This window comes from Rhinolophus sinicus, linkage group LG04, assembly GCF_036562045.2.
Source record: "Rhinolophus sinicus isolate RSC01 linkage group LG04, ASM3656204v1, whole genome shotgun sequence".
NCBI lineage: Eukaryota > Metazoa > Chordata > Mammalia > Chiroptera > Rhinolophidae > Rhinolophus > Rhinolophus sinicus.
This window is the reverse complement of record NC_133754.1, coordinates 68,132,796-68,146,179: the sequence shown is the minus strand read 5'-3', so window position 1 is coordinate 68,146,179 and position 13,384 is coordinate 68,132,796. Positions and strand designations below refer to the sequence as shown.

Below are 13,384 nucleotides of genomic sequence, written 5' to 3'. Positions count from 1 at the left end.
ATTTAGAGGAAGGAAAAGTGATGTTCGCAATCCATTCCCGGGGATTACAGAGGCACGTGGCCACCTGGCTGGTAGAATAACCGACACTCCTTTTCTCTCCATCTCAGACGTGGGGTAAGTGACCAGCGGTACACTTAGACATGGAGCTACAGGACAGGTGTGCTGTCAGCCCAACAATAACTTCATTGGAAGTCTGAGCACATTATTTGAAACGACCCTTCTGTTTTTCCCAGCCGAAAATCTCTCCCATGGTCTCCCCTGAGCCCCTGGCCTGATGGAAAAGGAACGGGATAGGACAGTGCTTCCAAAACTCTAGCTCATGGGCCAGCAGTGGTCGCTGGCAAACTTTTACCAGTCCATAAATGTAACTTAAGTCCTTATTACAATTGCTAAATTCGACATGCTTTTATGCACACACACGCCCACCCCCAGGCAGCGCGTGTTGAACTACCTGTATCCCCCCTGCCCTTTTAAAAGCTTCTAATTTGAAATACGCTTCCTCACTTCTCCATGCATGTCACTGGAAATCACTCCTTAACACTCAGCGACAGGGCAGCCCTTTCTGGAAGCCCTCTCTGAGCCTCCACTTCTCCCCGACACCTGACTGACCTCCACTGACCTCCACATGTACAGGCCCCATGCTTTACCAGACCCCGGATGCCCAGCAGCGACCACAGTGCCCAGTACTTAGTGATATGCAATGGACATCTGGGAAAGACAGGAGAAAGAGGTGAGTTTGTTATGTAGGAAAGCAGTGAGCAACCTAACACTGAGGGGCAGGGCAGGACTGTGGGTAGGAGCTAGGGTTTCCAGGCGGGAATTCCCGCCCGTTCTCGGGAATTTTTTTCGCTTTCCCGTTCCCGAATCCCAAGAAAAGTTGGTCGGGAAATCGGGAAAATCAGCTCCTTGAACCCAGGTGGTTGGTAGTATCGGCCATCACTCTGTAGAAATGATTCATCGTGGAGAACAGAAAACAGTTTATATCTCAGGATTCGGGAAGAGGAAAGTGAAAAAAATTCTTGAGAATGGGCGGGAATTCCCACTGGAAACCCTAGTAGGAGCAGAGGGTCTGGGCTGAAGTCCCAGAGCGCTCTAACTCAGGGGAATTCACTTAAGCTTCTAAACCTCAATTTCTCCACCTGGAAATGAGGACAATGGTAATTGAGGACCTAGCTCCTAGGTTGCTTGGAGGATTAAATGAGATTTCCCATAAGAAGCACTTAGCACTGTCTCTAGGACATTGTAACTCAACAGTGTTACCGATTCGCATATGTTTCCCCAACCCTATACTCTTAGAAAGACGGATATGATGGTTAATACAATAATAACCTTTGTGGCACGAAAAATAAGAATCTTATTGAAATAATAATAAAGTTGATACGTCAAACAACTGTACCTGGCAGAAATATCATTTTTCTGATTTTATCTCTTTGTTCTCCATTACCTTTTTTTTAAACTTCCTCTTCAAAAAAAAACAAGGAAGAAAGAAAAGGAAGGGAGGCTTGTTCTACTACCCCAAAATTCATTAGTATTATAATATTGTATTAATGCAATGTTAATTTATATGTTTCATTTTAGCAGTGGGGAGGATCTAAGAAAATTAACTCTTTAATTCTCTCAACATCTTACATGCAAAGCATAGGAAACCACCTCAATAACACATCCTTCAACAAAGAACTCTGTAAGTAGCAGCCATATACTTTTTATGACGACAGTATCCAGTTTAATTTATACTGTCTTTGGAGTCTGTGTTCAGTTAGTCTTTGGTGTTTATAAATCACTGATGACTTCAATCCCTCTCAAAGTGGAAGCAAATCCATAAATGACTCAGAGAAATGTGAAGGTTCCTGAAGAGGAGGCATTTTTTTCCCCCTCAAAAAACTGGTTAGTTTTGAAAGTCTTTAAAAATCCTCAGATACAATGCATTTTCCTTTTTTCAGCATCCTCTTAAGATCTGCCTGGGATTTCCTACACACAAATGATGCAAACTGAAAATCAATTGAAAAGAATGACCTGCACATGACTTTCCACCTACTTGTCTATGTCAAGCAAATTCAAAGCTGTAGCCAGTTTTTCTCAGTGTGATCCTACTTTTTTTCTGGAAAATCAAAAGCCAATTTTTTTCAGTAATTACTCACACACTCAAGTGAATTTCTCTGTATGTGGTCAGATTCCATATATACCAGAATCAACAATTACATCAACCAGTCTCTAGTTAGCTCCCCAAGGCCAAGGCCGTGTATTTTATTTTATTCTCCTAAAACTCCCAGTTCAGTACAGACTTTTGTATATAGCAGGTATTTAACAGTGAGTGATGCCAGAATCCAGCTAATAAACATCCCGTACACTTGTGGTCTAATTTGGCAATGACCTAATTTTGTATCATTGGAACCCTATCACCTTAACCCTCACATCTGCCTCTGGCTTTGCCTATCATTAGAGATCTCTACTCAAAATTCATTGGGGGGGGGTGGGGAAAGCTCTGTACAGAAGGTAGTAATTACACAGCAGTGATGTGTGCTTCTCTTCTATGTGTTCTTTATGTGTCAGTCCCCCATTAAATCCCATGCCACAGACTAGACCAGAAGGTCCCACGTCCTACTTCCTGTCCTCCCATCAACACTAAGAGGATCCGCACTGCAGCCAGGTTAAAAGATGTACATCAATGTGGCATCTCAAGGCCTGGCCTAAAAAGCCCTTCTCTCCTTATGTCATGCCTTAGAAGTAAAGGTGTCACAAAGACCTTGCCAAAGAATTCCCAGCGGTCTCACCCCAAGCAGGAAGCCACCACCCTAACCTGCTCCTTGCCTCGGGAAGCACTTGCCTTCAAGGTATGGTCGCACAACATCGTGCATGCACTAAATGCCACAGAACTGTTCCCTTAGAAATGGTTCATTTCATATTGTGTGAATTTCCGTACGAGGAGGAGGAAGAGGAAGAAGCAGTAGACGCAGCAGCCTTCACTCCGTAAGCCACCCCACCCAGAAGCAGAAAGGTACACACACCCCAAAGAGCAATCTTGACACAATTCCAGTTTTCCCTTCCTCTTTGCCCTTCTCCCAAGTGCCCTAGTGCACAGATTTGCAAAAGGAAACAGCTGGAACAGCCTGGGTGCCGAAGGCTGCCTGTTTGGAACAGGAAGTTCCTTCTTGAGGCCACTGAACCGGCCTCCGGGCTCACAATGCCCATGGGAACCTCCCTCATACCCTCCTCCCCCCCGACCGGTACCCCTGTACCCCTATCCTGCTCCAATTCCCCACTGCAACTTTCCTTCTGCCTTTGTAGTCTCTGCCTTCTGTAAATCTACAGCTAAAGAGAAAAAAATTGCTGATTTTTTTTTACTAATTTACTCTCTCAGAAACAACGCATCGATATTTTCAGCTAAGAGATTATGTTGAGGAAGGAAAAATGAGAAAATGTTTTCAAGCATTCAGTGCCAAAAATAATAGTAACTAAAAATGTCCCCCCTTCCCTCTCCGCAAGTCAGTCAGCCTGCTGGCAATGGCGTCTGGGAGTGGTTAGCCAGAGTGTACAGCACACATGGAACCATCTCTGCCTTCGTTACAGCCAGCCACTCGTGCAGGGTCTTCCATGAACTCAAACCAGCACCCTTCAGTCTGTGTGGTGCTTCTGGAAAGCAACAGCACATGGAGGAAAGGAAAACAGCTGGTACACACCATGAGAATCATCTTTCCTGCACCGCCACCATCACACCTTCACTCTCCTCACCATTTATTGTTTCCGTCTTCGAGAGGCCAATGTCAGGGTTGGGTTGGGGTTGGTTGGAAACAAAGAGCAATGGAACATCGGGCTTTGGGGAGTGGAGTGCTCACCACCCCAAAGAGAGCGAAGGTGAGGTCAGAAGGGGGGAGGCTTTCTGTGGCCAGCAACTTGCACTTCACTCACCTTGGCCTCCCCATACACTGTCCTGGGCCCACTCTCCCCCCACCTCACCCCATTTCTGGAAGAGTCAGGAGATGGATATGGAGGGCAGGACTATATGTACCAGAAAAATCACATGGGGAAATTATAAATGCTTACCTTAAAGTACACACTTTAGGACAAAGAACACCATAAACGACCCAAAGCAGCACTCTGCCGAGGAATCAATTAAGAAACATCAGAATGTCTTGAGTTCCTTAAAAATAACCAGCCCACTTTGAGCCCTTCTACCTGCTCAGTCCTACACCAGGCACTGTCCAGCCAGCGTCCCACCCTCCCACGAGGCATGGGAACTCAGAGAAGAGTTTATAACCATAGAGCAATACTGCCATACCTTATATAGGAGAAGGTCTTAATGGCTTGACAAACACGTGTCATCATATGTATTCTGTGGCTATCCGATGCCTGTCAATCACTCTAGTTTCTACAGGCTGCGCAGACACGAGGAGCCAAAAGGGACTAGGAGGGTCAGCTTCACTAATGCGAGAGCAGGGTTGGAGAATGCAGGCCAACAGGGGCCTCCTCATCCCTCCCCGCTGAAGTGAAGGAAACCAGCACCCAAAGGAAGGCAAACCTGACAACCCACTCAGCAGCTGGGTTTTGCAATCAGAGCAGCTGAACCAGGGAGAACAGAGACTTGGCTGGGCCTGCCTCAAGCAGACCCCAATTCGTGTGCTTTCCTCAGAGCTTGGAAACACAAAGCAACGCTCCTCTCTATCCCAGGTACAGGAGTGCCAAGGCTGCAGGAGATAGGAGAGGGCAAGAGATTAGGATGGCACCTGACTCCTGGTTTTTTAAAAAAACAAAAGGCACCTTAATGGTCAGGTCCTTAATTATAATAGGCTCCCATGGAGAGAAGCAAGTTAATGGATGGATGGATGGATGGATGGATGGATGGATGGATGGATGGAGACAGCAAACAAAAGTGTTCATTCCAATAGCTCCCAACTCCCACCCCCCACCCCCGCATAATGGAGCAAAAATCCCTCATTTCTTTACAGACAGGGGTACTGTTTTTCTCAATACATTCTCTCACCTAATCCCCAAAACAACCTGTGAAGTACACAATATAAATGTTTTAGGTGTTAAATGACATAAATGAGCAAGAACAGTCAGGTGAAGTTTACTGGGGAGTAAGACGAGCCGGCGGCAGAGTATGGCATGAAATGTCTGTTAACAAATAAAAATATTTTCTCTAGGAAATTCTAAGCGACTTGCACAGGAATGGCCTTGAGATTCTACTCTAAAGTTTAAAGAAGAGGCACCTAATACTTCATATAATTTATTTTCCAAAGGCCTTTCTAGCCTTTGAATTCTGTCATGTATGGTATTTCTTTCTCCTACGGCATGATTAAGGTTTTGATTTTTATATGAAACAAAGCCCAGGAGAGTTCAAAGAGGACTGTTCAGAAAAATAAAAGCCAAGAGGCATCAACATTAATAAAGCTCAACTAAAAAGATATTCAATAACCTTTGTGAAATTAAAAACAATGACTAATTGAACCCAAACAACTAGGTCATGCTCAAATTCCAGTAACTCTAAAACTGCGCTATAATACGGCAAGAATTTTGCTTTGCTTCAGTGGTCAAAATGAAGGACCCATTCAAAGGAAGACCAGTAAATACAGGGACAATGGGAACACTATAGGGACATTTGGGGCATAGGGGAAGGAAGTTGGGACACAGGACAAAGCAAGATGATCACTAGATTACCACCTGGGAATTTGATCGAATATGTGAATAACAAAGAGAAAAAAAGTCATCCCTCACAAAAGACCAAACAATCATTCAGCAAACATCTACCCTGTTTCCCCGAAAATAAGACCTAGCCAGATCATCAGCTCTAATGCGTCTTTTGAAGCAAAAGTTAATATAAGACCCGGTATTATGTTATGTTATGTTATATTATATTATATTATATTATATTATATTATATTATATTATACCTGGCCATATAGTAAAATAAGACCAAGTCTTATATTAATTTTTGCTCCAAAAGACACATTAGAGCTGATGGTCTGGCTAGGTCTTATTTTCCGGGAAACATGATAGAAATTCAAAGAAGCCAGAAAGCCTCAGGCATGTGTCCTGCTCAGAGGAAGTGAACAACCTACTCAAAGAGATATTACAACACACACAAAAACCAGCAGAACAAGGGAAAATGTGCTGAGTCTCTCAGAAAGGTACAAGGTGTGCAAGAAATTGAACATGTGCAAAAGGCACTTGACGGGCGATCTGGAAAGGCATCAAGTTACTTAGTGAATGAAAGAAACCAAATAGAAAGACCACGTACCAATTCTCTGTCTACGGCTTTGGATTGCTTTCCAATTATCCTAAAAAATGACCTTTAGGAATTTGGAGAATAGGATCTTTGGTGAAAAATTACATTGAACCCAAGTTCAATTACTCACTATGACACACTCTTCCAATTTAAAAACACACAGCATTTGTTCAACCGCTTAACTGGAACAGCAAAGCACTAGAATCTTGCTGCAGACCTATGACCTAGCCACCACGTCTTATTCCATAGACCACACATCCAAACTAAGGAGTAGTCAGCTTTTCTGGTTTAGATGTCATAGTGGTAGAAAAGAATGAAAGCATAATAAATACCACACAAGAAGAAACTTACTCTAGAACATCCAAACAAGTAACATGGCGGAAAGCCTGGCTTCAGATGTACCTGCAGAGGAGGTGAAGACTCGCACACCTGACGTTCAGGCTCCATCACAGGCTTCCTTCGAATTTCAAAAGCATCTGCTGTCACTCCACCCACCCATCTTAAATGAGACAAATCGGTAATCTCTCTGACAATATAATTGATATTTTTTATAAGAACTTTAAAAACCAAGTGGTTGTTGGCTGAGGATTTTCCAAAACATGGCATTTCTTTCATACATCAAAATCAAAGAAGAGAAATCTAGCACTGTACTTCCCCCCAAGCCAACTACATTAGTGCAGCTCAGGCTAAAAAATTCCAGTAACTCTTTGGCCCATTGACAACGACAGGGCCAACACAGATTTTTCACAAAATAAGGTTTAAAAATATTAATGCAACTTTACATTTCTTCTGTATAAAATCAAAGAAGACAGTAATTTGCTATTTACTTTTAATGTCCCAAAACTAAAAAAAAATTAAATTCCAGTTTTTTCACATTGTACCAAAATCATTAGTTTACTGGGGAACTGGACACTTTGATAAAATGTAAAACTATGTACAACGTTTTAAATGTTTCTAAAAAGCAAAATGACTTCCCAAAAACATATTCAAAGGTTTCTGCCAAGTTAAAACATATTTTAATAATTTAGGGACTCAATGAACATATTTTTAAATGCATGTCCTAACTAATTAAACACCCTACATAATTCTGCTCCTACATCATCTTGATTTTTTTTATTTATTTTAGCTCTTCTCAAACCTTTCAGAAATGTGGCAAATACTAACAGATGACGGCCACCACAGAAAAATATGACAGAGGAAAATGCATTTTTTTCTTGTTGTCTTAATGTGATGAATACTATAATCATCTTTTCCCACTACTTTTGTGCCCCCTGCTACTTTTTAAAAGAAATACAATCCTAAACAAAGCAAAAAAAGATAACTTCTTTCTCTGACCATAGACAGAAATATACAGTCTATATTATCAAAACACCTGATTTATTCTTATTCAACATATAAGATAATTTTACCATTTTTAGCCATTTGTTTTTTACCATGCAAGAAATCCTCTCTTCCTTAGAACCTGGATTGCAAATCAGGTAGCTTCCTTTAACAGGTAAATAGGCCAACAATAACAAGAGAATGGGCTTGTTTGTGCAACTTATGACTCTTTAAAAAAATAAAGAGCTGAGGTTAGGAAAAAAGAACCCCAGCCTCATTGTTTACTCCTCAAAGTTCTTGGAATTGCTCTACACAGATCTTCAATTGTTCAATAACCTGTGTCTTTCCCTTTGTTGTCAATAACATCAGTTTTATTAATGCTCCATCTGAATTAAGAATTAGCTTTAAGTAGCTCCTTCAATCAGTTACTCTGTAACTTGCAACCATTTTATTCAACTTAGTAACAATAAAAAAAGCATTTGCTTTCATGAAGAAAATACAATGACAAATATAAAATGAACTGAAGAGTCTACCAAGTCTGGGAATGTGACAAGACACCAGATAATTATACAGAGTGGATGGCTCAGTTGACTGGTAACTGAATAGGGTGGCTTTTTTCAAGCTGAAGAATTAAACTCAGTCTAGATCTAGGGCAACGGGAAGATGTTACCTTCGGAAACATTGGTGTCTGATTCCTTCCTGATACCCTGACGAGCTGCATTCAGACTATGACAAAGATCAGAGGGGCATGCAGTCTTCCATTTCATCACCCCTCAAGGTGCCCTGGGGGTGGGGGACAGCGGGGAGAAACTGGCAATGAAACTATCATTAGGTTTGTCCTTAGGACACTTGGAATGGTGTTAACCAAACCTGCTCCACCAATATCTGAGTAGTTTAAAGAACTGCTTCAAAGAGTGCATTCACATGTGGGAAACATATTCCAAACTGAAGACTCAGGACACTAATTAAGCAGGCTCAAAAAGTCCCAGACAATTAGTACGAGAATTATTCCACTCACCTACAATGGTTTAAAAAAGGGGGGAAAAAAAAAAAGGCTGTTGGAAAACACTCCCCAAAAGAGGGGGGGAAAAACCTTTTTTGCCAGTGTTTTGTCCCTTCCATCTCTCACAAAGTACTTCCAAAAAGCTCTACTCTCTAACATCACAAAAACAACCCTTGAGATATATCTCTAAAGCACAAAATTGCCAGGAAGTACCCAAGGAAAGCACCCGAGAAAACTCCCCTCAGAGATGTCAGTAACTTCTCGTTCATGCCCAGGAGTGTGAACAGTGATCTCAGGATTGAGTCACGCATTACAGACTGAAAGTTTTGTCTTTACTAATCCATCCTTAGTAACAGAACATTGTCTTGACTAATCCAATCCCGATTACAAGACATTCTTCTCTGGAATTTCTTAACAAAAGTGAGTAATAAGTTTTACTTTCTGACTACACTTTGAACAGAATGTGACAACAGACATATCAAACTCAGAGCACCTCCAGCCCTTCAAGATGTGACTAATATGCACATCCCTGAAATGTCCTTCCCTGAAAGGTGCGCTAACTTGGGAAGAGGGAAAAGGAGATCCACATGTTTTGACTGGAACCCATTTTGGAAGTCTGAGTCTTTCTCGTGGGAGACCGTGATACTAGGGCCCGTATTTCCTATTGCTCATGTACTTGTTGCCTTTTGCTTGTTCTCAAATTCCCCCTGTATTTACCTTGAGAAGCTTTCCCAAGGAGACTGTGAGGTTAAGCAAATAATATTACAAATCAGAAACAAAAATCAAAAAAAGAAAAGGAATAGAGAAGAGCCACCCCCTCCACCCTTCTCGCCACTCACCTGGGAAAGCATGTGGATTGGGCGACCCTCTTTTAAGGCACTTAGAACAGAGAATGTGCACAGTGTAGTGCAGTCCAGGCCATTCTTGAAGTAGGACATTCAGTTCCTCTACCAAGGGCGTTATGGCTTGCCATGCTGTCCATATATTTGGTAATGAAGCATGGCTGGCAATGGACAGAGTGTCTGGCTGCAGGACCCCCTTGGCAGGTCTGTAACTCACCACCACAGGAACTTTCCCTCTGTATGCAAAGATCTGAAGTTTCCCATCCGACCTGTGCACCACGTGGCTGTTGATCTGGACACTGTAGCGTGCAAACAACCCAGGTGGAAAGGTAAAGGGAAAACTATATTCAATCTGCAACTGTTCAGCCACAAAAGACTGTCCAGCTAGGTTGGTCCCATTAATCCAGGCCTCTGCATGGGGCACCTCGTTCTGTACATAGCATGGGAACTTGTACCAGGCCGTGGACCCATTCAAAAGCTTGCCCTTGGGTTTATTGAGACAGTAGCAGAGTCCCATCTTCTCCAGCAGCTCCAGCAGCAGTTGCAAGTCTTGCTGGGCCTGGACATGAGGCTTAAGCAGCAACCGAATGACATGGGCCGGCAAGAGCCCATGAAGCAGAAAGCCCTCCACGTAATGATGGAGCTGGGTGGCTCGGAGCAGGTCCTGGCTCGGTGTGGGCAGTGCCATCATGAGGGAGCTATCCCCCTCACCCTCGCCCTCTCCGCTGGTCCCTAGGAGCAGCTTATGCAGCAACAGGGCAGGATCCCTCTGGAAAAAGACATTGAGGATGTCAATGAGGCGGGTGAGGTTATGGAAGACATGCTCCTTGAGGGCCGGGCTGTCCTCAAAGTAGAGCAGCTTGCCGCTCTCATGCAGGTAGGACAGGGCACTCTGCAGCCGGTCCTCAGTCAGACCTGCCTGTAGGCCCAGGCGTGCCGAGTCCCACCAGCTTAGCCAAAGCCGTTGTGCCTGAGGTGGCTGGAAGTGCAGTTCCTCCAGCACCTGCCAGGACCGAGGCAGTACTCTATGTAAGTTGGGGAAGATTTCCCGGTGCTCAGCGACAGAGAGCAGTTTGTCCCGAAGACGCTGTAATTGGTGGGGATCCCTGCAGCTCACAGGCAACACAGGGGACAGGATCTGCAGCCGGTGGTTGAGCAGGTACTGAAAGTGGGCCTTGCGTCGCCGCAGGTTCTTGTCCGAAACACCATAGTAGGCTGCATGGGGGCTGGCAGAGCGAAGTTCAAAGTCCTGGGCCAGCGCCTCGTCCACCACCTGAGCCAGGTGGCTCAGCCCCTCGGCGTCATGCTTCTCCTGCAGGGCGATCTGGTGGTGAATATCCAGACATTTCTCCTCCAGCTCCCGCTCCCCACACAGGTCTGCGTGAGTGCCCACAATGCACACCACAGCATGAGGCACCCGGGCCCCAACCCGGTGCAAGAAGGAGCCCACCGTGGAGGGAAAGTGCAGTGGCTCATAGGTGGCCAAGTTCACCACCAGCACATAAAGGGCCCCTGGGGAGAGGAAGAAGGGCTGGATCACCTCATAACTTTCATCTCCAGCTAAGTCATACACAATGAACCGCAGGCCCCGAGAAGCATCAGCTGTCCAGCTGGTCACCTCGATGCCCTTGCTCACGGGAGGAGATGAAGGTGGGTAGTTCTTTTCCTTGTCCCCTCCTTCGTTTCCCTCCACTCTGTCCTCAGTGAGACAGTGACGGAGCAAGGTCTTCCCTGCAGCCTTATGGCCCATCAGGAGCAGCTTGAGGCGGGGCTGCACCGCAGGCTGGGAATGGGCCAGCTCCTTCTGGTAGGCTGCGATGTAGGGGATCCCCTTCATACAGACTTCGTAAGGGGGCTGGATCAGTGGATTGTCCTTGATCTTCCACAGGCCCACCCGGGACAGCTGACCAAAGTTGTCCGGCAGCACAGCGATCTGGTTCCCTTGCAGCACTAGCTCCTCCAGGCCCGTGAGCTCCACAATGGAATCTGGCAGGTAGCGGATCCGGTTATTATCCAGCCACAGGGTGAGGAGCCGGCCCAGGCCCGAGATCAGAGATGGCACTGAGGTGAGTTGGTTGCGACTAAGGTAGAGCTCCTCCAGACCAGCCAGGGGCAGCAGTGCAGCAGGGAACTCCTCAAAGAGGTTGGAGGAGAGGTTGAGCATTTTGAGCCGCTGCAGACGGCTGAACTGGGCGGGCAAAGCCTGAAGCCCGTTGTTATCTAGCATGAGGCTCTCCAGGCTGGCCAGCTCACAGAAGCCCTCGGGCAAGGTGCCAAGCTCGGCCCCACTCAGCCAGAGGATCTTAAGGGCACGCAGGGCACTGATATCCTCAGGCAGGCCCCGCAGCCGGTTGCTGGACACGTCCAGCTCCTCCAGGGCCGTCAGCTGCAGCAGCTGCTGGGGAAAAGCAGTGAGCTGGTTGTGGTCCACGTCGAGGGTGCGCAGGCGGTAGAGGCAGGAGAGGGAGTCGGGCAGGTGCGCCAACCGATTAAAGCTGACATCCAGCTCCTCCAGGTGGGCGAGCGCGCCCAGCTGGGCGGGCAGGACGGGCAGCTGGTTGTGGCTGAGGTTTAGTTTGCGCAGCTCGTGCAGGGCGCTCACCACCTCCGTGCCCAGGGCAGTCAGTCGGTTGTGGCTCACATCCAGCTCGGTGAGGTGGTGGCCCAGGTCAGCCACCGCCGGAGGCAGCCGGGCAAAACGGTTCCTGCGCAGGACTAGGACGCGCAGGCTGCCCAGCGCCGACCCCAGCCCGTCGGGCACCTCCTCCAGGCTGTTGTTCCCCAGGTTCAGCACCTCAATGTCCCCGATGTTGGCCGGCAGCACGAGCTGGGGGGCGTCGGAGGAGTCGATCTGATCCGCCCCGGCCCCGGGGCAGCCCCCGGCCGCGCTGAGGGTGAGCTGGCGCAGGTTGCTCCGCAGCTTCCTGGCGCGCAAGGCGGCGTCCCGCCACAGCCTCACTGTCTTCAGGTTCCCACTGTCCTTCCCAGCCATGGCGGGGCCGCGGCCCGACACCTTCACGAGGGCGCGGGAGCCCACAGCTACATGCCGTGTGCAGCCCGGGCGAGCGCCCGTCTCCCGGTCCCTCTCGCTCCGCCTTCCCCACTACCCCTAGGCGACCAGCGGCGGTGCGTCCTAGCGCAGCCAGCGGCCAGGCGCCCGCAGCTGGGGGGCGGCGGCGACTCGAGCAGCTCCGGGGGCCGCCGAGCCCGCGGCGCGGAGGTAGGCGGCTGCGGCCGGCGGGTAGTGCGGCTCGCATTCTCCTTCCTCCGTGGCCATGGGCGCGCCCCAGCAGCAGGGCCGCCGCCCGCCGCTCCGCGGAGGATGCCTGCTGCTCCTCCTCCCGCTCCACCCGCCTCGCCGCACCTCTGGCCCCGCTACCCTCGCAGCGGCGGCTCCGTGGCAGACAGCGGCGTCGCCTCCGCGAGCTCCTGGAGGACGGCGGCGCTCGGCTCGGCGGCGGGCATGTTGCGGGCACAGGGCCCGGGCGCAGCCGGGAGGAGGGGGCGGCAGCGCGGCGGCGCCTTCTTGTCTCCGCTTCCCGGGGCCCGGGCGGGAGCGCGAGTGCCGCGTCCTCGGCACTGCGAGGGCGCGATTGGGAAGCTGCAGCGCCGCCCGGCGGAGCGGCCCCCACGTGACCCGCGGAGGCGCCGCGTGTTCCTGGCACCGCCCCGGGGGCGGGCGCTGGGTGCGGAGCTGGAGGCTCCTCGCCGGGTGCGGGCCGGAGCCTTGGACCCCGCTCGGCGGGAGGCGCGGGAGGTACTGACTTCCGATCTGAGGCTCCCCTGATTGGGTTGTCTGCGTCTGGCTCTTTGTTGGCCTGCGCCTCTAAGGATTTCTTTTTCTTCCCTGGTGTGTTGGATCCGCTGTCTTCCCTTGCTCATTCTTTATCCCCCTTCCCCTTTCGACTCACCCTGCATCTACACCGTAATGGAGCTGGAAAAATGCAGGGACCTAGGTTTCATTGTGGGAGCTTAGAACCAGAGTGTGATTACACA

The 13,384-nt window shown here is 48.2% G+C and overlaps 1 protein-coding gene across 3 annotated transcripts in view; it reads right to left on the bottom strand.

Moving 5' to 3' along the window:
- The window catches only part of MFHAS1 (multifunctional ROCO family signaling regulator 1), a 67,388-nt gene extending 54,419 nt beyond the window's left edge, over window positions 1–12,969 (bottom strand). For 2 of the 3 annotated variants that reach the window (XR_002139042.2, XM_019750541.2), the window contains exon 1: window positions 9,386–12,969. Coding sequence is in view for 1 of the 3 variants with exons in the window: in XM_019750541.2 (XP_019606100.2) it covers window positions 9,386–12,380 (2,995 nt within the window). In the remaining 2 variants the exon portion in view is untranslated. The remainder of the gene's footprint in view (window positions 1–9,385) is intronic. The other variant, XR_002139041.2, reaches the window with a different exon arrangement.
- Between the last annotated feature and the right edge of the window lie 415 nt (window positions 12,970–13,384).